This window comes from Nipponia nippon, unplaced genomic scaffold (assembly GCF_047370975.1).
Source record: "Nipponia nippon isolate SJK-2023a ecotype South Korea unplaced genomic scaffold, ASM4737097v1 scaffold_10, whole genome shotgun sequence".
Taxonomy (NCBI): Eukaryota; Metazoa; Chordata; class Aves; order Pelecaniformes; family Threskiornithidae; genus Nipponia; species Nipponia nippon.
Window position 1 is genome coordinate 2,842,198 of NW_028262291.1, and position 27,170 is coordinate 2,869,367.

The following is a 27,170-nucleotide window of genomic DNA, read 5'->3' on the forward strand; positions in this document are numbered from 1 at the left end:
AGAAAGGCTCCATACAATGTGTATCACCATCTTCCCTAAGGGCAAGTCAGTTGCATTCCCATGAGGAATGGGATTTTGGTGCCAGCGAGAACAGCAAGTGGCATTTCAAAGACAGTTATTCTCAATTTCCCCTTTTTGTCTAAAATCTGAGAAAATAAGGTTCTTAATTATGCAGAAGCAGTCTTCAACTCTAAATTTTTCTAAATTGCTCATTTGCACATAGTCCAAGAAATAGGGACAGAAAGGAGAACTGAAGTATATATTCTCTGTATTGTTCTACAAAAACAAAGCTGATATAATCCAGATTTAGCTGACTAGTAAAGACATGTGCAAAGTTAGGAGTTTCTGAAATCAGTCTGATACTGATACAAAACTACAAGCTGAATTATTTTACCATAATAATATCCAGTAATTATACTAGTATTATTGTTCCCATGAGGAAGCATCTGAGTTTTCAACTGTGCAATAACGCAGTCTTACAGTTAAGAGCAGAGGGAAGCACAAGAGGCTTTAATCATAAGGACATTTCCTACACACTCATGGCTTCATCCATACTATTTACATTAAAAACTACAAGGAACCAAACCTCTAAGCTACTCTGGACACTTGGTAGAAACACAGGTGTAATTTGGGTATAATTTAAGATAGACTGAAGCCAAATCAAGCTTAACTTTAAAATACTGTGTCTTGTAAGAATACCCCAAAGAAGCGTGACTAATGTGTGTTTTTGGAGGGTTTCTTTGGTTTTTTTTTAAGAGACTTCTTGAATCACATTCAATAGCAGTGGTATTTTAGGGTTTTTTAAGTAAGGGAATGGAATACTATGACGAGATACTACCAAAATCATCCACATACATGACAAAGTTGTCTAGTTAGTTCTAGAAGCCTCACATCTATCCTAAGTATTATTAAATCTCTTAGTGGTCCTCAACACCATAAGATATCAATTTCAGCCAGACTGAATGTAAAATCGGGCAGACTAATCAGATCAAAATGGCTGCTCTATTTTTCACCACTCAGAAAAGATGATGAACACTTACTCCACTCCTACACTTAATAGAGCCTAAAGACATCAAGGAAGAGAGTCTAAAAAATTGACCATCTGTAACTTCCTGCTGCAGAAGGCTAAAGTGAATCAAAAAATTAAGTCTCCAGCACTTGAAAGATGCTGCTTATACCTGTTCCTAACAGATGGATACGATCCAAGTTCCAACATACCAAGCACCTGAATGACTCCATGTGACTTGTCCTGTCCAGCACGTGAAGGACACAAATTCTAGTATAATAAAACGGGCTTGTACACGTAGTTAAGTCTAGAGCCTAAACTACCAAGCTGGGAACGGCTCCCAATAGCAACATACCACAAACATCACAAGGGAACAATCACTCAACTGCAAAGTATTAACAAGTTAAATACTTGAGTTGTTGAAAGCAAATATAAGTACAAGCATGTTTTAACACCAAATTACGTGCATAGGCAATCTGAAGTAGGTATTAGTTGAGATATTAATTTTCAGCTTCTTCTCCATGGAACTGCTCAAAGAAATGCACAACTATGCCATGCTGTCAGCAGCTGTGTAGAGAAACTTGAGTTCTATATTTGCAGCAAAGTTCTCTTTAAAAAAAAGTCTTCAAAAAAATCTATTAAGTCTTTTTAAGTCGAAGACTTTCAAGTCCCATTTTCCCAAGCAAGCCACTACTGAACAAAAGCAAGTTCTCCACAAACTTAGCCAGACTGCGTAGTTTTTATTTTAGGTACTCCTGAGCTAAATACGTAATTGAAGAATGAGTAGTCAGTCCAAGCCTACTTAAATATATGTATTTTTTTACATATTGGGGAAGAAGGGATGCAATACTAAAACCTATCATGAATTGTGAAGTCAGCGGAAACAGGGATTGCAATTTTACCTGCAGTACACAAGATCTTACCTCAACCGTTTCAACTGTCCACTCATCTACCTGTTCCTTCTCACTACTGCTGAACTGAGTCTCTGCCATGAATTGTCTGTTTACATACTAAAATAAAAATAAGAAAGGGTATGAAAGTAAAAGTAAGTGGCATTAAAGCTATACAAAATGACAGTCTTTCCAGTGAATAATACCTCAGTTGATTCAACTTCAGTTGGTTCAGTAAATTCTTCCGCTGGATCAGGCTCTGTAAGAAAAATATACCATTTATGTGGAAAAAAAAACAAACAAGACAAAAACCACGTTACAGACCTAGAAGATACAAAGTTAGATGAAAAAATCTCCCCCGATAAAATTGGAATTTTGAAGCGTGATGCATTTTTGCAGCCATCGTTTATCAAAAACATTTACTTTTAAGTGTTATAGACTATTACTACACAGGAAGTACAGCTAGGTATAAGAACGAATGGACACACATTTACTTCTGACATTAATGTCTAATATTAGAAGCTTGCTATACATTAAGGAAGGAGTCGCCTTGTCAGACATCTTCAAAGGGATGGGATTTTGATTAGAACTGAAATTAGGGCCTCAATATTGCTGACCTGTACAGTTAAGTATCTGCTGGGTTCAGCAACAAACCTAATGTTACAAAGTAGATAAAGAAACTTGTGTCTCAGAATGAGGAAAATAAAAACAACAGGACATTAACAGAGAATTAAGCAATAAAATATTCTCAGAGTTTTGAATTAAAAAGAAAAAAAAAATTCACATTAAATTCTTACTAAGGAGAGTTACGTTCAATTACCCCAAATTTCAATTTTCTCCACAACATATTCAAAAGGGAAAAAAGGTCACAAATTTTTTTCTTCAAGTTTGGTACCATACTCTGCTTCAAAAACTCTTCCATTCTAACAAAAGATTAAACTAGTGGGAACCATTGAAAAAATAACTTTAATCTTTGATCATTTTAACACTACAGGCAAACAAAATTTTGTTTATAAATCATAATGAGAAGTTCTACAGGAAAACAAAACAGGAAAAAGATGTTGGCAACAATTTTCATTTGCATAAACCTGCTTCTAAATAATTTGTTAGCCTGGGTTCTTATTTCAGCAAGTGACATGTTGGACAGACAAATGCTGAAAGATGTGTTCGGAACCAAGTGCTACTAAGTGACTTTGTTCCTGCATTCAGCTGACACTCCACAGTTAGAACAGTAAGCCTTTCCTTGCACGTGACGGAAGACATTTACAATGTGAGCATTAGAAAGGATTTCGGTCCCTCCAAAGAAGTAGCTGCCAAGACTCAGCCTTACAGAACTCTTCTGGAACACAGCTCTGCTTTTCCTTCCTCATGGCTCAGAGCAGGGCTGAACAGATTGCCTGGCTAGATGTACACCTCATTATAAAGAAATGACATTGCTATTCAAAACACCAGTACACCTGAAGAATTCAGAGACAGGTGCTTTTTGCACTTAAAACTGCATTTGCAATTCAATCATTCTGATGAATCCAAGAGACAAGACAGTACAACACAAACAAATATCCTAGTCACGAGGGATCTTCATATTCTTACCAGTTTCTGCCACAGGGTCTTCTACTGCAGGTGCGGGTGCTGCCTCTTCTTCCTCACATAATCCGTTCTGATGGTTATGGGTGCTATCAAAGTAACTAGTTTGAAGAATACGTTCAACAATCTCCTTTAGCGCTTTATCTAGGAAAATGGAAGAAGTTAAAGATTAACAGTAACTCCATCCTAACCATCCTTTCCTTCCTTCCGGAAGAGCCCACATAAATTTTATTAACCTTTTGCTGGGAAGATGTCGCAGCCCCAGGATAGTCCACAGACACTACTGTTACAGAATTACTTCTGTCTTATCAGGTCATATTTAATAAATCAATAAATAATCAACTTCTCTTTGGAAATATCTGAAGGGCAAGGAGAATCTTAGAGTATGTAATACTCTTCACGAGGTTTGTGAAACACTTCAAAGTGAGGTAAAGTTTACGAATTTAATTACCATACTTTTATTCCTGCTATTTCAAAAATCTCTGGTTGCTTAGTTCTCAGTTTGGAAAGTTTTAGGAACTCACTGAAGTTTCAACTGTAACTGATTTATTTGTAATTTCCTAAGTAAAAAAACCTTACTGTAAGTCAATTTCTTACAAAATGACTGTCAGTACAAACACATTTACACAGATACCACCTTCATGAAGGTTCTTCCCCTGAGGTGAAGTGGCTCAGAAGAGCTTTTGTAAGCGAAACAAGCACCAGCTTGCACTCGGTGCCTCAGATGAATGCTGTGGCGTCTTAACCCAAAACAAAATCAGCCAGATTGGCAAGGCAGCATTACTGACTGTCTTGGCCAACAAAACCCAAAACAGACTCAAAATGGAAGATTCACAATGCATGTCTGACAAGTGATGATCACTGAATCAACGCATACACACAGAAAAGCGCAGAAATACATTAACATTCAGCCCTATTATAAGACGAAGCAAACCAGCAATGGCTGCCAATGACATCACTAAAAGCTCATCTTGAGATCCAGATACAATACCCAGCTCCACTTCATCCAGTAAGAGAATGACTAGGTCTCCAAGGAGCATACACCAGCTCTCTGCTGAAAACTATCTCCATACCTTCTCCTTCCTCCACCTCTTCAAAAAAAAAAAAATACACGGTACGTATCTGGGCTCTCACAAAGATCTAACATCACAACCATTTCAGACTTGAGTTCTTGCAGAACAAATGTTAATTAAAAAAAAACCTAACAAATATATATACTCCTCACAAAATTTCATTTCAACAATATAAAAGAATTTGAAGTTTCCTATTCTGCCACAAACAAGGAAAATTTTATTTCCATTAAGGCCACAATATCTTACAATCGCCTGTGTATCATTCCTCAATAACACAGGTTAGAAAGCAATTGCCATACTATCATTCCACTTTCTATGAACAGAACACAAAAAACTCTTTCAACAGCTCAATATTACTCTAATATAATAAGGATAATTGAGAATGTTTTTAAAAAGAGGAAAGTTGTTAACCATTTTACCTACAAATAAACGATACTCTTCCCTAAAACTTTCCTATTGATTTCCAATTAAGAGACTTCAAAAATTCCCCATGATACAAGAAACAGACAACTGCCTAGCAGAGCCATTGTCTTAAGGTCTAATGCTAGAAGCTATGTATTTGTAAAAATCCACATTTCTGCAAGAAAGCAGTCCATCTGACGGATTGCACCCTGATTTACAGTTAATCAATCAAAACAGGGCAAAATCAGAATGCTTTTTGCAGGAGACAAGGGGGAGCAGAACATCACACTAAATACAGCCATGCCATGCATTAGCTCATATTATTGACAAAGCTCCTTGTTCACACACACACTTCCAGAAAACAAATAATTGCTACTAAGCACCAACAGCAGCAGAATACTGCTGAAGTAGCAGGAACGGACTAAGCTTAAATACCGAGTAATGCTGCATCGGTAAAAAAAATACGCCACACAGTAAGCTCACACGTCAGTAAGTTATTCTGTTACAGTCCAGGTAAGGTCTGAAAAAGAGTAGCTACTCTAAAAACTCGGAAAGATAATTAACTGCCAAAGTTCTCTTATACCAGACACTGTATTTTAGTTGAAGCACAAATTCAGTGTGCTGTCTCTTAATACAGAGACTGTACTTACAGGTTGTTCCACAAACTGGTTTTTCCTTCCCTTCCAGTAAGTCCCACAGGTGAACAGATGCTTGCTCATACTGCTCATTCAACCTTAAAAAAAAAACAATAAATAAGAGTTAATTTCTTACCAAGTCTTTAAATTACCACAGTACAAATATATTGCTGACTGACAATTACAAAGAAAAGTACTTTACTGTAAGCCTACCTCATGTTCATGTCTCGTTCAGGGTAAACTAGCTTGTAAAACTCATCCAGCATTGTCAGTTCCTCCTCTGTCAGTACTGGTACTCCGTTTGATCCTTGTTTCAAGTCGTTGCGCACTTCGTCATCACCCAACTTGTCCAAAATAAACTGTAGCTCGAGTACAGTCTTTAAACGCTTCTGCTCAGCTTCTTCTCGCATCAGTTGCTCCCTGCGAGCTGTCTTTTTTATTGTTTTCTGGATCTGTTTAAAATGAAAGGAAATGTTAAATTGTTTAAACTTGGATTCTGTAGTGAACTCAGGGCAGAAAAAATAGATTTGAAATGTCTTTTATTGACAAGTAGCGATGGATGTTGTTGTTGAGCTGCCACTTATCAATCTAACATTATAGCAGAATAACCTGTGAAATTTGAGGAATATCTTTTAAGCAGAGCCAAAACCCTGCAAATTAAGACAAACTTTAAAATCAATGCCACAAACCTTGGATCATATTGGATCTTAATCATGTTCTTACTTGGAAGTCTGTACTTCATGACTTACAAGCAGTTCAGTCAAGTAACTGCAGTTATCATGTCTAAAGCTTCAGACATGAATGTGTTACTTCAAACAAACCCAGCTCGCTATTATCTGCTTCCTTTATGAAACATCTTCTAAACACTAAGTGATTTTGATCTGGATGAAAGTGGCAAAAATGTACAAAATTAAGTACCTTTTAAACAAACATTGTGGCCATTTACAACTTCTGGCTTCCTTAACTCAAGGAGAACTTAGAGCAATTAGAAGTTACAGAGAAAGGCACCTCAATCATTAAGGGGACAGAGCAGTTGCCTTTCAAGCAGAGCCCAAGTCTTGGATTCTTCAATTTGGAGGAGTAAGGGGGATCCAGATTTTTCATAAAGGCCACAAAGGCCAGCAGATAACGAATAGAGCGGTTATTCACCACATCCCATGACAGTAGGAGGCAATCATTGAAACTACTGGGAGATCAACTTCAAATAGGTAAACAGAAGTACTCTTGTTTCTTACACACCATGGGAGGGAACTCATGGAATGTTTTGCCATGAAAGGCTGGGGAGATAAGACAATATTGGCAAGTTCAAAAAGGATTGGAACTAATTCTTGGACATGAGGGCCACAGACAGACACTAAAGGGAACGGGAACGCATCTACTCTCGAACATTCTCTGTCTGAGGATCACTGATGTCCTAAGAGAATGGATGACAGACAATAATCAGCCTCGTACATAGTACCTTCTAAAACTGCTGTCATAATAGTGGTTTAAATGTATCACTAGTCTGAACCTACAGCACGTTTCTTCCATTCTTATTCTTAATCCAACCACCTAGCATCCAAAATTCAGCTTGCTCTCTTTGTAACTATAGAAAGCTTTAATCTTCTTTTACAAAAAAATGTAACTTGTGACAGTAACTTTCTCATTCTGAAGCATCTGCATTTCTTTTTTAAAATCAAAGACTGATCTTAAAATCAACTGTATGGGAACCAAGTCCCATCAGGAAAAATTGCAACCAAATTTGAAAGCAGAGCACCGATTTATTACTCCTGGAGTCACCCACTTCTTTTAGCAGTCAGCTGACCAGGAAAATATTTCAGGACCGACTTGTCAGAAGAAGAAATTTCTTCATTACTAACATTCCATAAAAATACATGGAACCCTGATGCAAGAAAAGCAAAGAACCAGCTTGGCTTAGGGGCCTATAAATTTACAAACACATCAAATATAGAAAGCAGTTTATAATGTGAGGATGCTGATGCCCTTCAAATTATCACACAGGCTGTTCAAAAACTAAATACGCTCATTAGACCAGTCTGCTGCACTAATATCAACTACACAATGAATTCCACCAATGTTGCTGCTCTTTCCGTAACTCGTTAACTCTAACTGTATTACTGCATTTAGAATCTTCCCGTCCTGCAGAATGGGTTACGCTTCCAGCTTCCCCCAGAATTAATTCTTCCTTGCAATGATACTGCAGAGGTCTAAAATGTGTCTTTTTGTTTGCAGCTCTTGGCACAAAGAAATAAAGCAAAGCTGTTCATATAACTGAAATTGCCTATTAGAGTTTTAGAACTCATTCTTGATTACACTGTTACTTTACATCCTTGATAAAACACCAACCCAAAAGATGACCTGTTTTACTAGTATTCAGTTAACTTATCCTTTATAAAAATAGTATTAATCCTTGTCCATACTGCAGTTTCAGACTGTATTTGCAATTAACAAGACAGCAAGAATCCTGAAAAAGGAACTGCAATGCTTGCAGTTGCTGAGCCTTGATATCCTATGGTAATATAAAGAAATAAAAAACCTCAGCCACTTGCCAAAGAGACAAGCAGACCTGCGAAATCTGTTTGCTTTTGAGAAAATGTTACTCTTTTGCAATCACGCTGTTTTCAACAGGTACATTTTGTCAGAAAATTACATTATTTTTGTTCCCATACATTTACGTAGTCGATCAGAAAAATCTTTTAGGAATAGCTTTCAGAAAACCTGACACAAACTAGTACACAGAGTAAAAGAAAACAGCCAAACATACAAGAAATCGTGAGCATTTAATCTCTGTACATAGAGGTAACTACTGCATCTAGTGAGAGTTTAAAGCCCAAGTGGTTGGTCTTGCAGCTGATAGCCCACATTGCACCACTTGCTCTTTACTTACGTCTTGGCTCAGAGCCATAAAACTCCTCTGCAGTTCTTTAGCAAATTCCAGATTATTTGTCACTTCCTGATATTTTGACACTGCATCCTTAAAAAAAAAAACACAAAACAACACACAAAAGTAAACCGTCACAAATAGAATAAAATATGTACTTCCAACAAAAAAAATTCCCACATTTTTAGTTCCTAAGTGAGACACAGCATCCCTGAATGGGACTGCCTGCAACAATGTTAAGTCAAACTTTGATTTTGTACTGGCCAAAATATTGAAAAGACTTGTGTATGTCTTTAGGGCCTCTAGTTTCTTACATAAATATGCTAAAGAATATGCATATACATGCTCACAGGCATGATATACTAGTTTAATGTTTGGCTTGAGCCAGTTTCTGAAAAAAACTCACTGGCAGGCCAGGGGAGTGAGGGAGAAGACGAATCTGGCAACTCAAAGCTGCTCAAGAGATAATGATTTGAGAATTAATGCATTCTTATCTTGAGTCAGAGCAAAAATCAAAATGCTACACGGAGCATAATGTTCCTTTCTCCAGAAATCTGTATTATTTTCTATTTTCTTAAGTTCTGATTTGCACCAAAGCAATCCAAACTCCTTAACCCACTTTGCAGTACTGAGAAATTACAGAGAGTCAACTCAGGGGAAAAAAAAAAAACAAAACAGCTGAGACATTTACATTCCTGCCATGACAAAATTAATAACGGATATGTTCTTGGTAAGAACAATTGAGCCAAAGAAAAGGCAAGGTCCTACTTTCTTTGAAAAGCAAGGAACACGAACTATATTCGCTTTTTTTTTCTTCAGGATTTCATTTGTAGAAATAAGAAAGTTACACGTATACACGCATTACATATTACACGTATGCATTAGGTGATGTACAAAATTCATCATTCTTAGCTGATTTGTAGAAGCAGAAGACTAAGTGAAAATAAATACTTTCAGTATTTCTCCAACAAAAAAAGATTTTATCTTTATCAAGTGTGGTCGTCACAAAACTTAATTCATGAGCTTCCCTCCTCAATATGAAATTTCACTTATCTTCCCTGCTCATCAAACAGAAAACTTCTCATGGTTCATTTTCACAATACACCATGAAACAATAAAAATATACAGATCAATGATATTTTAGTTTTCAGTTGGCACAGAAAAACCAAAGTGAAGCCTAGACAGACAAAAAGATCACATGGATCAAGGGAAGCAGCTAATTCTTTGAATTGTGAACAGCCGCAATAGTTGCAGAGTACATTTTTTTTTCCTTCACTCTTTTCAATGTTAAAAAAACATCAACAAAGTATTGTTGATTACTGAGCATCTGGTAATCTCCTTATGCATGTTTGCATCATACAACTGAATTTAATTTGATACTTGCTTTGTATTTATTACAATTGGAAAACTGCTGTTGAGTCAAGCTCTACAATAAACCTACTTTAAGAACCAGGCCCAACAAGGAGAGAAGCAGCAAACGTCCAGCAAGTCCAGCTTATCTAGAGCGTCCCACCTGCTGCACTGATAGCTGCGATATACACACGGACATAGCTTATTTTCAGAGCCCTTCAAACTTGGTCTAAGCTACATCTCTAAATTGCACAATATTTACAAGCTACCACCAAGTGACTAAGCTCCTTAAGTTTCCCTGGGCAAAGAAAAGGATGATGTCCAGAGAACCTTAAAGGTATCATTTAGCTCTTTCAAAGGTCCTAGGTTATAACACATGCCAGTTTTCACCACAGCTTATTTACAACCTAACCTCAACAAGCATAAAGCATTACAACACGTTCCTCTATCTAGTCTTTCAGTTTCTGATTAATAGAAAAATTGAGATGTTCTAGGCAATAAAAAACTAAGGCCAAGTCAGAGCTCAGAAAAATGTAGCTTTTAACAAGGGGAAAGGGGAAGCGAAATTCATCCCATCCTTCCCCACCAAGATCACCAAACAATTTAACAGAGATCTGGTTAGCATTTTGTTTTTCTTTTTACCAGTTGATCTTGATTCAGACGTTCTCCCTTGTTCATTCGTTCCTGGTAATCATCAAGTTTGCTCTGAAAAGAAAGAAAAACACTATTATGAGGAGCGAAAATCAGGTTACTGCTTTTTTCTACTTGTGCTAACAAAATTAGGTACTGTAATATTACAGTAAACACAGACTGTAACACATCACACAAGCATGCACCTGTTATGTAGAAACAGCACCCGAGAAAACTTGTCTTCTGGGTCAAAAAAATGTAAATACTTCCCCAAGAGACAAATATTTTAATGTTATTTGGCTATCACAGTACATCTTCACAACTAGTCTTAATTTCTGAGGAAATACACATTCCTCCTAATGGGGAGAGCACTCAGTGCACATTTCCTTCAGTCCAAACAACAGCGCTGAACTCAGTTCTGCGTCAGAGCTTATTACCACTGTATCACTACAATACCAAAAACATGACTGCAAAAAACCACTGTCAACGCTAATAAGATTCAGAACTGTAATTCTTTGTACTTGCATCAGTTAAGATAGTTTTAAAGAATTTAAAACAGTTTCTAATCCTTTGTGCAAGAATGCCCACCAATACAATTCATATTAATAGCTCTAAAATATTTTTGTTCAAGAGCACTAAAATTTCTTTTTCACAGGGAGAAACTGAAAAAGGAATCATTAGGTTAATTTTCAGCAGAATCGGTTCTCTAATCTGCTTAAATACAAAACCATGTACAACACTGACATTAGCCAAAAGCAGGTAAAACTTAGGCATGCCAGAAGTGACAAAGAACCTACAGGTTAAGTAGAAAGGTTCTTAGATAGGAAGCAAAGTCTGTAAGAATAACATAACTAACTATTAAGCTCTAAGTTTTCACCATTTCTGTATTATCACATAGGCTTGTATTTTTTATTAAATTTACCTTGGTCTTATTAAAAGAAAGCCATTAAAATAAATCCTTAAGAATTATCTTCCCAATCCAGCATAACAACATGAAAAGGAAAGCAAACAGAAACACTTCATTTTGAATATAAAATAATTAAAACCCTGATGCAACCACTATTTCAGAGTTTATACCTGCCACACAGTGACAGGGTTTTTTGGTGGGGGTGATCTGTGGTTTTTTACTGGTTTTGTTTCAGCACATTTCAGTTTAAATATTTTACTGGTATTTTTCTAGCTAAGTCAACTTCTATGCTCTATCTCAGACCTTTTGGAATGATCAAAGTCTGTGAAACAGTTTAACAAGAAAGCTCCTCTTACAAAGTATTTGATGCCAGGCATCACTTACTGAAACACATAGCCACCCTTGGTCCTTCTGATGTCACCTAGTGCCAACAGTTTATTTCTTTGGAAGTCCTACTGGTTAGATTTAACACTTAACTACTTCATCTTTCAATGCATCAGAGCCAGTAATGGTCTAGGCAAAGTCAGAGAAGTAAGAACTTCCTCAACTGGGAATTTTACGCTGGGGACAGACACTAGCAGAGTAATAGTTGTCAAATGCAGCAGCCACAGTCGGTAATATACCAAAATTACTGCCAAAGAGCATTTGGCATATTGGAAATCTACCACAACAGGAAATAAAGCCTTTTTACTCTTATACATACTGATTTTAGAATAGGTAATGACATGGTTGGACAATCACAACAGTAGTTTTCATGATTTAAGAGACTGTAGCTGAGCTGTGAAGTCAAAAGGGAGGGTAAAGAGCTCAAACATTGCAATGCCCCAGTGCAAAGCCAGCCAGGTTAACCAGTGCCTCTGCTGCTTCAGGTAGCTTAAATCCTACAATGAAGTGGCTTTGCAGACAGATTTTTAAAAGTTCCTGCTTGCTCAAGCCACTTACTCCCATGCTGCAGATTTCAGTTCCCTTGGTCACGCTGATGCAATTGTTTGTGAGGCTGCACAGTAAACAGACTGCTAATATGAGCCAGTTGAAACAGTGTCTACAAAAATGCAATTAAAAAAACCCAACAATTTCTGTGATCCAGTTTCCAACACAAACCCATAAACAACAACAACAACAGTAAACCAAACAGGACAGAACACCAAATTCTAGGAGAACACTACTGAGATCAACTTTGTTGAAGAAAACACAGATTGCAAAATTATGCTGCAAAACACTCACATCATCCATTTTGGTGGCTAAGGGCATAAGGGAGGGAAGAGACAGAAATACCCTAAGTAACTACAGTTGTTTCTGCATGGTTTTTCCACGCAGCCTTACTTCAGCGTGGTTGGTATCTTCACATAAAGCATACTGCAAGAACATATTCAAACAGGGCCTAAGTTTTTCTTAAATGGTCAAGTATTCTTAAGGTCTAATGCAAATGTTTTGTTCATTTTCATTCAGTAATGTCTCAACTGAAAAACAAAGGGTAATATGTCTATTTCTAACCATCAGAAGTTACTTCACTTTTTCTTCCTTAAAAACATCCGTATCAGGAAGGTAAAAGCAAAAGAAGGAAAGCCCTTTCAGCTGCAATGCAGAGGACAAGCGAATATGTATTTAGTTATATGTTGCCACAAAGATTTCAAATGCCAAGTAAGCATTTTTCTATCATCCCAAAGCCACTGTAAAATCCAAATGCTGCATTACACAAAAATAGTAAGGAAGAAAAGTGCTTTCTTTTTAATCTGTACCGTCAACTAACAGCAATCTAAGAGCAGCATTAGTGTTGTAAAGTAACTGCAGTAAAATTCCTGCTTAGCAACCTACTGCAGTGTCTGCAAGAAGTACAGATTCTCTTAATTTTACCCTCCCCTTACACAACTTCATCCTCACTCATCACAGATATACATCTTGAAGCATAAAAGCTAAACCAGCAGGGGGAAAAAACAAAAACAAAAAACAAACAAGTGGCAAAGCGAGCACATAAATTGTCTACTAAACAGCTCATGAGTCAGCAGACCCCAGTTCTGCAGATAGCGAGCCACCGCGCTTCAGCTCTTTTCCCACTGAGATACCTGAAGTATTCTGGAGTTCCCTAGGAGAAAAGCACTACATATAGGCTCTGGGGGGGGGGGCACAGGGGGAAGGCGGTGGTGGTCACTGCTTAAGTATGCCCTAGATTTTATTTTAATAGGAATCCAAAATTGAGTTACTTTATTATGGTAACAGATACCTTCCCCTCACACTCAAGTTCTCATTACCTTCTTTGAATTGCCTCAAAAATGTTACCTTAAAGTGGGGGGAAAAAAAAAATGCAGTTACATGACATTAGCTTCAAAAACAATACCGGTTTTAAAAATGCCTGACCACTCAGCTGTGCTGTTACAGTCATTTACAGTGCTATGCTATAAACTGGATCACTGGAATGATCTGATTAAAAATAACCTTTAAAAAAGGGGTCAGGAGCAGGAGGGAGGTACTATATTTAACCAGATAATTTCACTGGTATGGTTTATACAGTTACAGCGGCACAAGTGTGTATGACAAGCTGCAAGGTGGAAGGGGAGAAGGTAACCTCTTCAACCAGCTGAAATACACATTTTGTAATGCACGCTGCACTACAAGCAAAGCAAAGATGGAGGGGACTATTGCAAGTCTGTTTTCTGAGATATCTCAAAAACTGCATCTACTTTTTTAACAGCATTAAGCAATTAAGACAATCCAAAATTTAAAATAGCTGCTTTATACATTTCCCACTGAAGCAAAAGAAAAGCCAAGTTGTGCAACAGAAGTTTATTAACTTGTTTTACATTTGTACATTGTGATGTATTTGCCCTCCACCATCATCTCCTCACTCATTCATCAGTCCAATTTCTCAGCAAAGACTGCCCAGAAATGACTATAAAGAAATCAGTCCTTCCATTTCCTCAGAAAAATAGACAGAAAAAAATCAAAAAGGTCAAACACTTAAACTGTACCAGGAATGAAACCCGGAAGTTCAGAACCTCTCAAAAAACCCCACCGTTCTCAGGTTCGCTATCTGGGTACACTTCCTATTACATATACACACCTAACAGAAGTCCCAAGAAGCTGTTTCAGTCCTAAGTTACAATCAAGAAGAGGTAATGAAGCATTAACACCAATACTCCAGAACACAAAACACTTACAGGTCTTCTGTTTAAACTGAATTAATTTTTGAAGTAACAGTTGTAAACATTCTTGTGTTTTTTTCCCCAAAAGTCTGACAAGTTTGACAGTTTAGAAAAAAATTTCTGTATTAGTTTTTAAGCAGTGATAAAGACACACCAATTCTGAGACAGCAGTCCCACGATGAGCTTAGCCCGGAGGACACTGACCACAAAAGAGGTGCTCTCCTGCTCACCACGCGTTCTTGACCCTTCCCACACACCAAGGCCAGTCCCACAGCTGGGCCAGGAGCCCAATCTGACCAAACACGGACAGCCACAGGGATACAAGAATGGCTAGGAGCAGGACCGACTCCTTCCCAAAGAAATGCAGAGCTGATGGGTATGTGCAATCTTCAAAATGTAAACCTTTTAAACCCAGATGAGTTGACTACAGAGAAAAAAACTGCTTCTTCAGTAACCTGAACTAAGTTAAGCCACAGATGAGTGAAACTCCTAAAAGTTTTAGTGGCTGCATACATACATTCTCTTTCCAAATGACCATACAGTATTTCCTACAGAAACACTATGAATCTACACGTAAGCTGACTACACTACACTGCAAGACACCTAGATTTTGTTCTACACGTAATTTATATTCAACATCAGTTACTTCTACAACAAGTGAATTCTAGAAGACAAACTGGGTTCTAGAACACAAACTGGGCTCTGCCAACACATTCTGTGTATCTTTTTCTTCCAAAAGAAAAGTAAAAGCATGGACAAAACATCAAAGCAGCACCTGAAAATCTTAAGTAACTAGAAGATGTTTCACAGCTTGCAAGACTCACCATGAATCTAGTTAACAGAACTTACTATGAGAAATAATCCCAATGCTACATAAAACAGTTAAAAACAAAACAGCAAGCTGTACCAAACACCAAATAATTTCACAGATAAACCTGCTTGGTTTTTAAGAGATGAAGCTTGGTTATTCAAAACTGCTATCAAAAGAGGTTTCAAAGAAAGATTCGGACTTTCAACACTCAGTTTCAAACGAATTTTACAATTCCTTGGTTTCAAAATCACGTTTAATCCCCAAAGATAAGCTTGAAACCAAGTTTCACAAGGAGAGCTTCTGGAGAGACACTCACAAGCCTTGAACATCCAAGTGGCCCAAATAATCGTGCAAAAGCACTTAAGAGTGCTGCTACTGACGGGCAGCTTGAAGCACGGCACTTCGCTGCTATCATTAGCTGCACCTACAAGAATAGAAAACTGATCTCAGCTTTTACTATAGGATCATAACTGTTTCTTACGGGAAATCCAACATTTTATTGAACCAAGTCACATCAACTTCAAACATCCATCCACTGTTCCAGAGAAAATACTTGTGCAATAATGACAGAGGCACTTTTAAAGTATTCATTTTTCAACCCAGTCAGGATTACACTTATTTGGAAATTCAGAGACAGGCTGATAAAGCAACAGCACCTTAAGCTACCAGCTACAGCTAAAACGTGCCATCTTTTTAACTATACACACCAAACTCAAGTCATGTCAAGTAGTTTAAGCTAACATGTTTACTTCATATATACAGTTGCCCAAGAATAATAATCTTTGTAATCACCTGCCCATACCTTAAACCATGTGTTAGCAAATGAGATATTTTGTCCCTCTTACAGAACATTCGGTTTTAAAACCTGTTTTTACATAGATCATGCTATATTACAGAAGTTGAAAGCAAAAATAACTTTTTTTTTTTCATTTGTCATTGCATCAAGACACGAGTTTGATCTACATTCAATCAGCTTAATTTGGAAAGGTTTTTCCCCTCTAAAAAACAAAAAGCAGGAGGGGCAGGGAAAAGAAGAAAATGTAAGTCTTACTGACGTATTTTCTCCTAGGCAACTTGGAGAGCTAGTAGGATTCTAACCTCAGACACCTAACAAAAACTAGAGGAGTTCACGCAACTTTTAAACTAAGCTTGTCAACATATACTCAAGTTGCATTGTCTGAAGGTCTTGTAAAGAAAACATCCCTTCAACTACCCCCTTTCATGCACGCACAAGTATCTAGTCATCTAAGAACAGAGGAAGGAAACAGAATAGCATTCCTACCATTTCCACATATGAAGAGATGAAGAGAGAACAGACATTTTCAGGCCATGCTTTCACATACATTTATGAACAGCAGTTCAATTTATCCTACTCCCTTTTAACACAAGCAATACTCATTCTTTCCAATAATGAGGTCACTTTTAAGAAGAGAAAATGAGAGCATAAGGAATAATCTAGTATTTTTAGTTTATACAGAAACAGTCAAAATAGTATAGAACTAAGTTAGAAATACTGATTTGAAATTGTGTACTGTATTTTGATGGTCACATCATTTTATCTTCAGAGTTTAGAAGGAAACATGACACTAAATAATTTACCTCAAAATTTCTAGTTTTTTCATGAAGAGTGACCTTTCCTCAGCTAAAAGCTGCACACACCATTTAAAACCTAAGATGGTACCTCTTACAGAGCAATTACTTTTCACCCTTCAAAAGCATATGTCTAAGTCAAGTATATTTTTGTATTTGTTCTCAAATACAAAGCTCTCAAAATCGTCTCTACTGGCCTTCGTTATCAGCTGCCGACAAAGAAAGGATTAAATGTTCAACTAAGCAGAAGTTTTCAGTGAGATTTACTGCATTTTTCACTCGCTCCTGTCTGTGCAGTATCCAGCACGCTTTTACTTTCTGGATGGGTTAAAAAAAAAGAAAAAAAAATCTCATCAAAAGATTAAAAATAAAGGAAGATCAATGAATTTGTGTACTTAAGTAAACTTATCAAGTAATAAAATAAAAATACGATGCCCATGTGTACCATAAGCTTTGTTTTCAGGACCCTAAACACGCAATGTTCTCTTTATTAAAGAATGTTGATTAACTGAAGAATTGTTGATTCCCCCACCAAGGGAGAGGGTCAAACCTGCAAATTAGTGCTAATTAATAAACTCTGCTATAACACACCAAGAACAATCTCATGACTTCTATAGAGCTTACACGAGAATCCTAGTTCAGTACATTTCTAAACTTCTTTACCCTGTTAAGATTTACGGAAATCTTTGACCTTTATGGGTGTGAGAGCACACCTAGCTTTTCTTTTTCAAGACCTCGCCTTTGCCTTTTAAGCCCACGCTGCCTAGCACACAGTAGCCCAAAAAGAGATGCTCTAAGTAATTTTAATGGAAGATCTTTCAACAGAAGCCATTTCCAGAAAAAAGGCACTTCGTCCCCTGTATTCACTTGCTATGACACCATAATTATAGAAAGTTGCAACCGCAGCCACAGATACACAAAAAAAGACCAAAACCAAAACACCAGAGCCTTCATGAGACCAGCATCACCAATTGGCACTCTCTTCTGCCAGGATAATAGCCTCCCACACATCCTTCTAACTTAAGATACTATGAAAGTTGACCAAAAGTCAAGGGCTAAGCCAAGTGTAAATGAGGTGTTAAATTATTTAAAAGGTAAATAAAAACACTACCAGAAAGGAAAGCTGACCCGCACACCAGTAAGAGTGTGCTTCTCCTCTTTATTACTTTGAAGTACAGATCACAGGAATGTTCACCTGCTAATTTTAGTTTTTAAAATACACATTTTGAACATCATAGAAAAATATTTTTAGAGGATTTTTGTGTATGTAAGATACCACAATCGTTTCAAACCACCTTATTTTATTAAAGCAACTAGAGACGTACAAAAAGATCTACATTCTTTCTCGAGCTGAGGACCAGCATTCTTGTGTGTGCAGACATTCGTATGTATTAATGACAAGTTTAAGACAGACATCTTGTCCTATCTGTACACAGCAGTATTCAGACAAGGATCAAGAAAAGGTCCGCTGATTCTAAAACTTATCTAAAAGCTCCTGGCTTGCTGCGTTTTGCTGCTTTGTTTTTAAAAACCAGGAAAATCCAACACCCATTTTTCTGAGTGGGAAACTACACTTCGCACATATTTACAGGTAAAGCACAGCTTGTTTCATTTGCAACTCACCTGTAGAGACTAATTTACTGCTAAGATTTCCACCTTCTACAAATATAGAATACTAGACTACTACGATCTAAAGCACTAGTTAAAAAGAATTAGTAGGAGAGTAATTGTCCTTATGTACTTCTAAGAGCGAAAACAGACTTAGAGCTTCAACACAGACATAAAATTATTTTTTAGTCTTCCCTAATTTTAGCTTAGCAATGTAGTGTTTTGAAGCAAGTCTTTAGGCTACGCGTATGTTGGTATTTTTCTGATGGACACCTCATGCTCTGTCGGTTAGAAAGCCCTCTGAGGCTCATTTAACCGAGCAACACTGAGCGGGTGCCTCATAAACCGTAAGTAACCACAACACCCGTTTTGCTCTTCTGTCACAACTCAAACCGTCCAAGGACCACGGATTTAGTAGCTGCTATTTCTAAAAATAACTCCTTAAAGGCCGCTTCCAGCTGACCTAAGGCTCCCAAAGGGGTGAGCTTAAGGCGATGAAAAACGAGAGGTGAAAGATCCCTGGGTGGGGTGGCCGGCGGCCCCCGGCTTTGTGCAGGCTGCTCGCACAATGCAGTTCCGTCGGAGAGGCTGGGGCTGCCTCCGCCGCCGCCATGTTAGCTCCCGCCTCCATGTGCACGGGCGCCGAGGGGAGCCCGGCCCGCCGCAGCCTCTCCCCGCAGCTGGCCGGGGCGGGGAGCGGGAGCGCTCCCGCGACGGGAGCGGGGGGAGAAGGCGGGGGGGAAAGGCAGGGAAATCGGGGGCCGTTCCCAGCGGCGAGCCGAGAGCGGGGCCGGGCAAGGCCCCGTCGAGGGAAACAAAAGGCGGAAGGGAGGGGGAAGGGAGCCGCGCCGCCGAGGGGGTCTCGCCGGGAGCCAGGAGGGGGCCGCGGCCCGCGGGGCTAGAGGGGGGCGGCAGCCACGACCCCTCCGGCCGCCGCCGCGAGGGGGGGGACGGGACGGGACGCGCCCGGCTGGCTCCCGGGGGCGGTACGGGGCGGCGGGAGAGGGCGGCCGACAGCAGGGGCCGGGGGACCCCCAAAAGGGGAAGGGGGAAAGGCCGGGAGAGAGGCGCTCGCCTTTCTGGAACCTTCCAGCGGGCGGCCCCTGGGGGCGACGCCGGGAACAACCCGCACAGGCCGCAGGCTCCCTCGCCCAGGGACCAGGAGGGCACGGCTGAGGGGCACCGGCCGCCGTCGCAAGGAAGGAAAATAAGGACGGAACGGCTCAACGTCCCTTCAGACGGCCCGGCGGCAAGGCTCGCCAGAAAGCGGGGGCCTCCCGGGGAGAGGGCGACCGAGGGCCCCGGGGCCCACCCTCGGGACGAGGCAGGGGAGGGGGGCAGTCAGCCCGCGGCCGCCGTCCAGGGCGGGGGGGGACGGGACGGGACGGGACAGGAGCGCACCTTTTTCTTCTCCAGGTTGCGCAGCTTTTTGTCGATGACTCCCAGGATTTGCTTCATGGCTTCGGTTTGCACCGAAGTGATGCTGCCGCCCGATGCCTGCGGGGCGGCCGCCGCCGCTGCTGCCGGGGCAGCCTCACCGCCCGGGCCCGCCTTCCCGCTGCTGCTCGCCACGGTGCTGTTGGTAGCCGAGGGCATCTCTGGGAGAGAGAGAGAGCGAGGAGAGGAGAGAGCGAGGGCGCGTTACGGGGGAACGGGGCCGCCGCCGGGGACACGCGGGAGGGCGAGCGGGCGCGCGCGCACACACACGGCCGCTTCCCCACGCCCAGGGAGCGCGCGCGCGCGCGCCAACCCCCCCGCCCACCAGCGAATTGACTCGGGCGCGCGCGTCACGTGACCCGGCAGCCTCCCCGCCGCCCTCCCCCAGCCAACGGTCACTCCCCGCGCACCGGCCCCGTCCCCGCCCCGCCGGTGTCCGGAGGGCCTCGCCACCCTCCTCACCGTCTGCCTGAGTGGCCCGGGGGAGTGTGTGTGCGGGGGGGAAAAACTCGGTGCGCTGCGCTCTCGCCCTAGGAATGGCCGCCCTTCAGCCGACTCCGGCCCCGCCGCCCGCGCCGCTCCTGCTACCTCCGCACCGCGCTACTGGGGGGAGAGGGCGGGGGCGCGCACGCCAGCGCGTAAGGCAAGGCGGCCCGGGAGCGAGCGGCGCGGGGTCCTCGCCGCTCCCGGGTGCCCGCGGAGAACGCCTGAGCCCGCCCATCAGCCGCGCTGCGGCGCCGCCCCGGCTCACGCCGGGGTTTTTCGGCTGCTCTCCGGCGGGTCTTTCAGGCGCGCGGCGGGCGCCTAAGCGCCAGACACAATAGGCAGACGGGGCAGCCCGCCCCGCGCCCCCGCCCGCCCCCCGCCGCCTCAGCACCCGTCCTCCGCCGCCTCAGTCCCCGTCCCTGCCGGGGCCGCGGCTCCGCACCCAGCCGGCACCCACGGAGGGGATCCACCACCCCCGCGTAGCGCCGGGCCGTGCCGCCCGTGACACAGCCGGCGGCGTTGGGGTGGTTGCTGTAGGAGCGGGGCGCTGCCGGGCCCGGCCTCGCTGAGGCGATGGGTCTGAGGTGGCGGGGGGCTCTCCCCTGAGTGGAGCCCGCCGCACCGCTCCCGCCTTCCCGGCAGCGAGGCCGATCCCGTCCTAAGCGTGACTCCAAAACACGTTTTCTGCCAATTCATGCCTTTAAGGCACGTCCCTAAAACTGTGGGAGGATTCCGGAGAGGTGGCGTGCCACAGGTGTAATTGGGCCTTAATAACTGCGTTTCAGTCGCTGGAAACAGTTGCCTCATTTGTCTTTCATACTGGGATTTGCGTTAGAGGTACCTGCATCTCTCTCCAAATACCACCCCTGGATACTCCATAACATACTCGATTTTAGTTTTACACATTTCTGTCACCCAAAGCTGCACCGTGTCTAGCTAGCACTTGCTGAACCTTCTATGCTGACAAAGCATAATTACTCAGTATTAATTTAAAGATGACGTACTGAAATAGCACTGGGTTTTCTGTGAAGTAAGGGAAATTTTTGAATGAATACTATGCCTTCTTAGTGAGGTACAGCTTGAAAATGAAATGCCACTGCCTTCGGCAGGCTGGGCGGCTAAATAATATTGGAAAGGTTTTAGTATTTATTCAGTTGTCTTTCTGGAATTAATGGATGGAAGACTTTGGGAATATAAGCTCTGGAAATTCAATTCCTAGTAATCACAAATTTGAGATGGAATTTTTGGTCGTAATGCAAGTTTAAGATTATACTTGTACCATTGTTTTTTAAAGCTGAATTTTTCCTTGATCTGTTTAGTCATGGATCCACACGATCAATTACATTGACACAAGAAAGAGCGCTGTTTCTTGAACAATGGGGCCAAGCTAATGGTTCTCCACCACCAAAAGAGAGATGTCTCATCACCCTTCCTCACCAAATCCCTGCACACAATCACGCAGTCCTTGCCCTTGTTTCCATTCTGATTCTTGCTTCTCATGAGTTAATTCAAATTGATAATCCAGCAAGAAACTGCTTTCTTTGACCTCATGCTGCAGTAGTTAATTTTTAACCGTCAGGTTTTTTTTCTTCATTCCATCTGTAAATATTGCTTCTTATGCTTCTACTTTTCATGTATGCCTGCATTTTCTGTAGCAGCTTAAAGCTTTGTCATTTTATATTAGATTATTTGCTTTCCAAATCACCTCTTTTTTGCATAACAGGTTATAAGACAAGCGTAATAAATCACCCAACCCAATTATGTCAGTTGAATAAATGAAGTATAACAGAAATATTGTCACATATTGAATATCTTCAAGTAGTTTCTTTTCACTATTCACCAAGAAGATTTTGTTAATACCCTTATATTTACAATATTTAATTTTTATGCATTTACTTCTCCAACACAGGGGTTGAAATCACCCTTTTCCCAAGTCAAATGCAGTTTCTTTGTGAACATGTGAAGCACGTTGAGGCTTTTTGACCACAAAATATCATGCTTTAAAATAATATGGAATTGTTTCATCCATTCCTATTCACTTCTTTTTTTTTACGTTGCCATTGCAATTCTGCGTAAGCTCTGGGCACTCAACAGCTTAGCCAAGTTTTTCAGCCAAGTCATACGATCCCGATGTAGTTTGTACTCAAAACCTGTATTGCTGAAGAACTGAAAAAAATCCGCAATAAAAGAAAAATCAGAGCTGATGGGTGAATTGGTGACAATAAATTAAGAATACAGGTTGCACCAGAATAAAGCCCTGATCTTGTCCACCAACGCGAGATATTTATTCTTCATGGGAGAGCATAACACAAAATAGCAAATGTTCATGGTCTCAAAAAAAAAAAAAGAAAGTTAAAAATGCTGCTCCTGAGAGCAGTTATTACATGAGATTACATGAGGAATAATTACATGACAATTACTGCATCAAAGCTCTTCATAATTACCCTGGATGCCTTTTTGGTTAGCCAAAGATAGAATTGAGACTACTGCTAAGTTTACATGCGAAAGCATAAGTAACGATGAGCAAAGCATTAAGGACATATCTTACACAGGGACTGCAAAAGGCGGACTTTCGTATTATACTTAAAAAAAAAGAGACTTGTTAATTTAGCATGGGATAAGCCTTACTAAATTCATTTGACAGCTTCTTGCTATAACACAGCAACTTTGTACCAAAAATACCTGTCGCTGTTGTATTATAGCATAATTCACCGTCAGTACTACGCTGCAGCCGCTCTGCGCGGGCTCCGTACCAGATCTCCAGACCCTTCCGCGGGCTCCAGGAGCAGCCTGGGAACAGCTGAAGTACGCGCGGTTCCCTCGTCTGCCTCAGCTTCAGAAGTAAAACTTTCATACTTCCACAATTCACTCAAAAATAACTTTCACACAAACAAACTGTACTGCATGGTTGAGCTCAACTCTTAAAATATCTCTCAATACTTAACGTGCTTATAATTTTAAGCAGGTCGTGCTGTCATATATTCATCTACCCCTTTCATACCATTCCTCAAAAAACAGTGACCACAAATTTGTCCTGCTTCTGTGCCAACAATATTGATCGTCAACGCCTGACAGAGAAAAAACTACCTAAGAATTCCCCACCGTCAATTAAGAGTTGAGACCTCAACCTCCTTACTTTAAGGAAGTGTTGAACCACTTCTGATATGTGAGTAACCTTTATCCTGGCAACTTCTGGCATGACAAACTTGTAATTAGCGTGGAGGTCTCAACCTTTACATTTCTGAGAGATAAGTACCCCCTTACTTACCACGTGTGGTGCGATCTCCCTGTAAATCTGGATTCGGGTCTCTTCACCTTTGACTTCTCAGATGTTAACTAGCTGGTTGAAATCACACTTCAGCATAATTATGGTGCAGATCAAGTCATCTTATTTGTAGGGAGCCGGCTTTGTATTTCATGTTTGTGAGCTGTGTAAATGAAGGTCAGCTCTGGAGCTGCTGATTTTGGAGTCACATTTGTTTAGTCGCTATAGAAAGGCAAGAGAGGAGAGAAAGTCCCCCCAGCAAAAGCATACGTAGCACTTCCACAAAGGTGAACCTTTAGACCCCACAAAATTGCTCAAGATGAGGGAGGCCTCCACCTCCCCGCAGGCAGCGTGGGGATCCAGGTTTAGGAGACACTTAGCTTTGCTCTTCATGTTCCAGGGAAACTTCTCCCATGCTAGATCTCTCTGGGGTTTCAGTCATCATTATTTTACATCAGGTGTAACTGGAAAGTCTGAACACACCTTGTCTCTCTGTTCCTCAGTTTCCAGCCCTCAGAAGGGCAAAAGCAGAGGCAAATGTATTTAAAATGCACATAACCAGCCAGTTCCATGAAAAAGAAGATGGAAGGGAAGAAATTCTCAACCTTATTGGTGTAATCAGGGCTCAACTGTTGTATAAATGTTCTGTGGGGACACAGAGCTTCACTGAAGTAATCTCATGCAGGGTTTTTCTGATTTTCCTTTATATCACTTTTCTTACCTGACACACCTTCCCAGCCCTTCCCGTTTCAGATTTCCTCCCTTTGCCCAGTTGCTTGGGGACTTTTGACCAAGCCAAGCCTTGCCGCTCCCTCTGGGGAAAATCTACAGGGAAGTACTACTAGTCCCCTGCCTCATTGTTCTTTCTCCAGGTGAAAAAAGAAAGAAAGAAAGGAAGAAAGGAAGAAAGAAAGGAAGAAAGGAAGAAAGAAAGAAAGAAAGAAAGAAAGAAAGAAAGAAAGAAAGAAAGAAAGAAAGAAAGAAAGAAAGAAAGAAAGAAAGAAAGAAAGAAAGAAAGAAAGAAAGAAAGAAAGAAAGAAAGAAAGAAAGAAAGAAAGAAGGAAAGAAAGAAAGAAAGAAAGAAAAGAAAGAAAGAAAGAAAAGAAAGAAGGAAAGAAGGAAAGAAAGAAGGAAAGAAAAAAGGAAGGAAGGAAGGAAGGAAGGAAGGAAGGAAAGAAGGAAAGAAAGAAAGAAAGAAAGAAAGAAAGAAAGAAAGAAAGAAAGAAAGAAAGAAAGAAAGAAAGAAAGAAAGAAAGAAAGAAAGAAAGAAAGAAAGAAAGAAAGAAAGAAAGAAAGAAGGAAAGAACAAAAGAAGGAAAGAAAGAAAGAAAGAGAGAAAGAAAAAAAGAGAGAAAGAGAGAAGGAAAGAAGGAAAGAAGGAAAGAAAGAAAGAAAGAAAGAAAGAAAGGAAGGAAGAAGGAAAGAAAGAAAGAAAGAAAGAAAGAAAGAAAGAAAGAAAGAAAGAAAGAAAGAAAGAAAGAAAGAAAGAAAGAAAGAAAGAAAGAAGGAAGGAAAGAAAGAAGGAAGGAAAGAAAGAAAAAGAAAGAAAGGACTGTTGCTTTTCCCCAGTGTCCTGAGAGCTACTTCCAAGCAAGAGTGAGGTCTCACGTTGGTTCCTTGTAAGCTCCAAGGACGAGCTGTGTCTTCCTGCAGCTCTGGCTTCTTCTGACCATTCCTACACAGCAATCAAAGCAGGCAAATGGAGACGTGCTCCTGTCTCCCCAAACCTGGTACCCCAGCCCTGTGTCCTTCCATCATCTTGTTACCCACTTCTCCAAAACAGCAACCGGTCTTACATCTTGCCAGTTTTCCCACCCCGTCGATACGTTCTCTGCTTCCCCAAACCAGGGACTCTGACCCACGGTGCGTAGTGTTCTCTCCTTAATTGCCGTGTCTTCTCCCTGTTCATACTCAGAATTATTCTGAATAATATAATGAAATAACATAACTAATAACTTCTATTTATTCTGTGTTGGGCTGGCTTTTTTTTCAGTAGGATCCATAAGACTAAAATGGAATTTCCCTTCCTGCACACTAGTACAGGTCTATTCCTCAATCAGTTCCCTGACTGCTGTCTTCAATGTTAGGAGACTTCAGATGCCGCTGGGAGCATGACAGTAAGAACAGGGACAGAGGTAACCATAGCTTCACTTGAAAAGCAGATCCCATTCCACTGGTGGTGCACAGAAAATGAGAAGTACTGACCTCTGTTTCCAGTTCCCACATATAACCTACAAGGATTATGGTCAAAAAAAGAAACAAACCCAAGTACTTTAACTCATAAAATAGCAACATTTAAACTAGAGTAATGAAGAGGAGTCAACAGTATCTGCCTTTGAGGTTACAAGCTTACTTTGGAGAGTAGAACTGTATCTACAGCAATACCAACCCAGAGCAGGAGTCCTCTTTGGGAACAGGAGCCTGGGAGAATCTAAACTTCCACCCAGTTTTACCATCTTAAGCGGGGCCCACTCTGCAAATTTCAAAAGCTGTGGGTCCTCCTGCTTATCAGGCAGTTTTAGAAAGTTATCGCTTTGTTTTTATCTAGGTTTCCTTTTCCCAAAGGAATTTGCTCAGAGGAGAGAAATTCCCATTCTGTCTGAACCCACAGGCTGGCTAACTTTCATAATAAAATTAAACCCAGACAAAATAAACCTCTCTGAATAAGGATTGAAAGCTCGGTACATGTTTTTGTCTGAATAAAATCACATTACAAGTTTTGTATCACGAATGTTAAACATTGATGCGTTAGCAGCAAGATCAATAAAAAATTCAAAAGATATTTGGGTTCAAAGGAGATTAAATTATGTCTAATGGTACGTTTAGTCAAAACTAGCATAATTCCAATCCAATACAGCAAAAAAATGATTACATGCCACTGAATGATAGGTTTCCCTACACAGCCATTGATGGGAAATCATTCTAAAACGTGGTTCTGTTTCTACCGATGTCACACAGTTCTTTGGCCCTTTGATGAAGCAATTGTTTACAAAAGCCTGCAGCTTACAGAAGTAAATAACCAGGCTGGGACACTGCTTTGCTACATAAACTCTATGCAAAGTAGATGAAGCCCTCATTTTCATGTACAAAGTCCTGACACAGGAAGGGAGTAGGTTGGCCATACATACCAAAGAAGGTGGCTCAACACTGAAAAGCAGCTCAGAACCGCTTAGGGCTTTCTATTGGCCTGAATTAGCTGATTTGAATGGGGCCAGCTTACCACACTCTCCAGACTGTACTATGCCTGTCCTCCCTCTAATTTACTTTTTCAGTCATCTTTTTGTATTTGTAAATTATATCAAGTAAGTCGGTATTTATTTCCTTACTGTTGAGGAAAATATTGGGTCGTGTTATGACAAATGCTGCAGCTCCAACCAAAACATCTTCCTAAACAGCAATTTTCTACTCAGTTTTTGGGGTTTTTTTGCACCTGTCAGCCACTTTACTGTATCACACCACTTTAAATGAGGGTATC

At 40.8% G+C, this 27,170-nt stretch overlaps 1 protein-coding gene across 3 annotated transcripts in view; it reads right to left on the reverse strand.

The window, feature by feature from the left end:
- CAPRIN1 (cell cycle associated protein 1) overlaps positions 1-20,603 on the reverse strand; it is a 41,393-nt gene extending 20,790 nt beyond the window's left edge. Inside the window, exons 1-9 of one of the 3 annotated variants that reach the window (XM_087742402.1) lie at positions 20,407-20,603; positions 19,909-20,105; positions 10,464-10,526; positions 8,478-8,564; positions 5,804-6,042; positions 5,606-5,688; positions 3,487-3,624; positions 2,103-2,155; positions 1,930-2,016 (exon numbers count right to left, since the gene is read on the reverse strand). In XM_087742402.1, the coding sequence (XP_087598528.1) occupies positions 1,930-2,016; positions 2,103-2,155; positions 3,487-3,624; positions 5,606-5,688; positions 5,804-6,042; positions 8,478-8,564; positions 10,464-10,526; positions 19,909-20,103 (945 nt within the window). In that variant the 5' untranslated portion in view covers positions 20,104-20,105; positions 20,407-20,603. The remainder of the gene's footprint in view (positions 1-1,929; positions 2,017-2,102; positions 2,156-3,486; positions 3,625-5,605; positions 5,689-5,803; positions 6,043-8,477; positions 8,565-10,463; positions 10,527-19,908; positions 20,106-20,406) is intronic. The other 2 variants (XM_087742385.1, XM_087742396.1) reach the window with 2 other exon arrangements.
- Between the last annotated feature and the right edge of the window lie 6,567 nt (positions 20,604-27,170).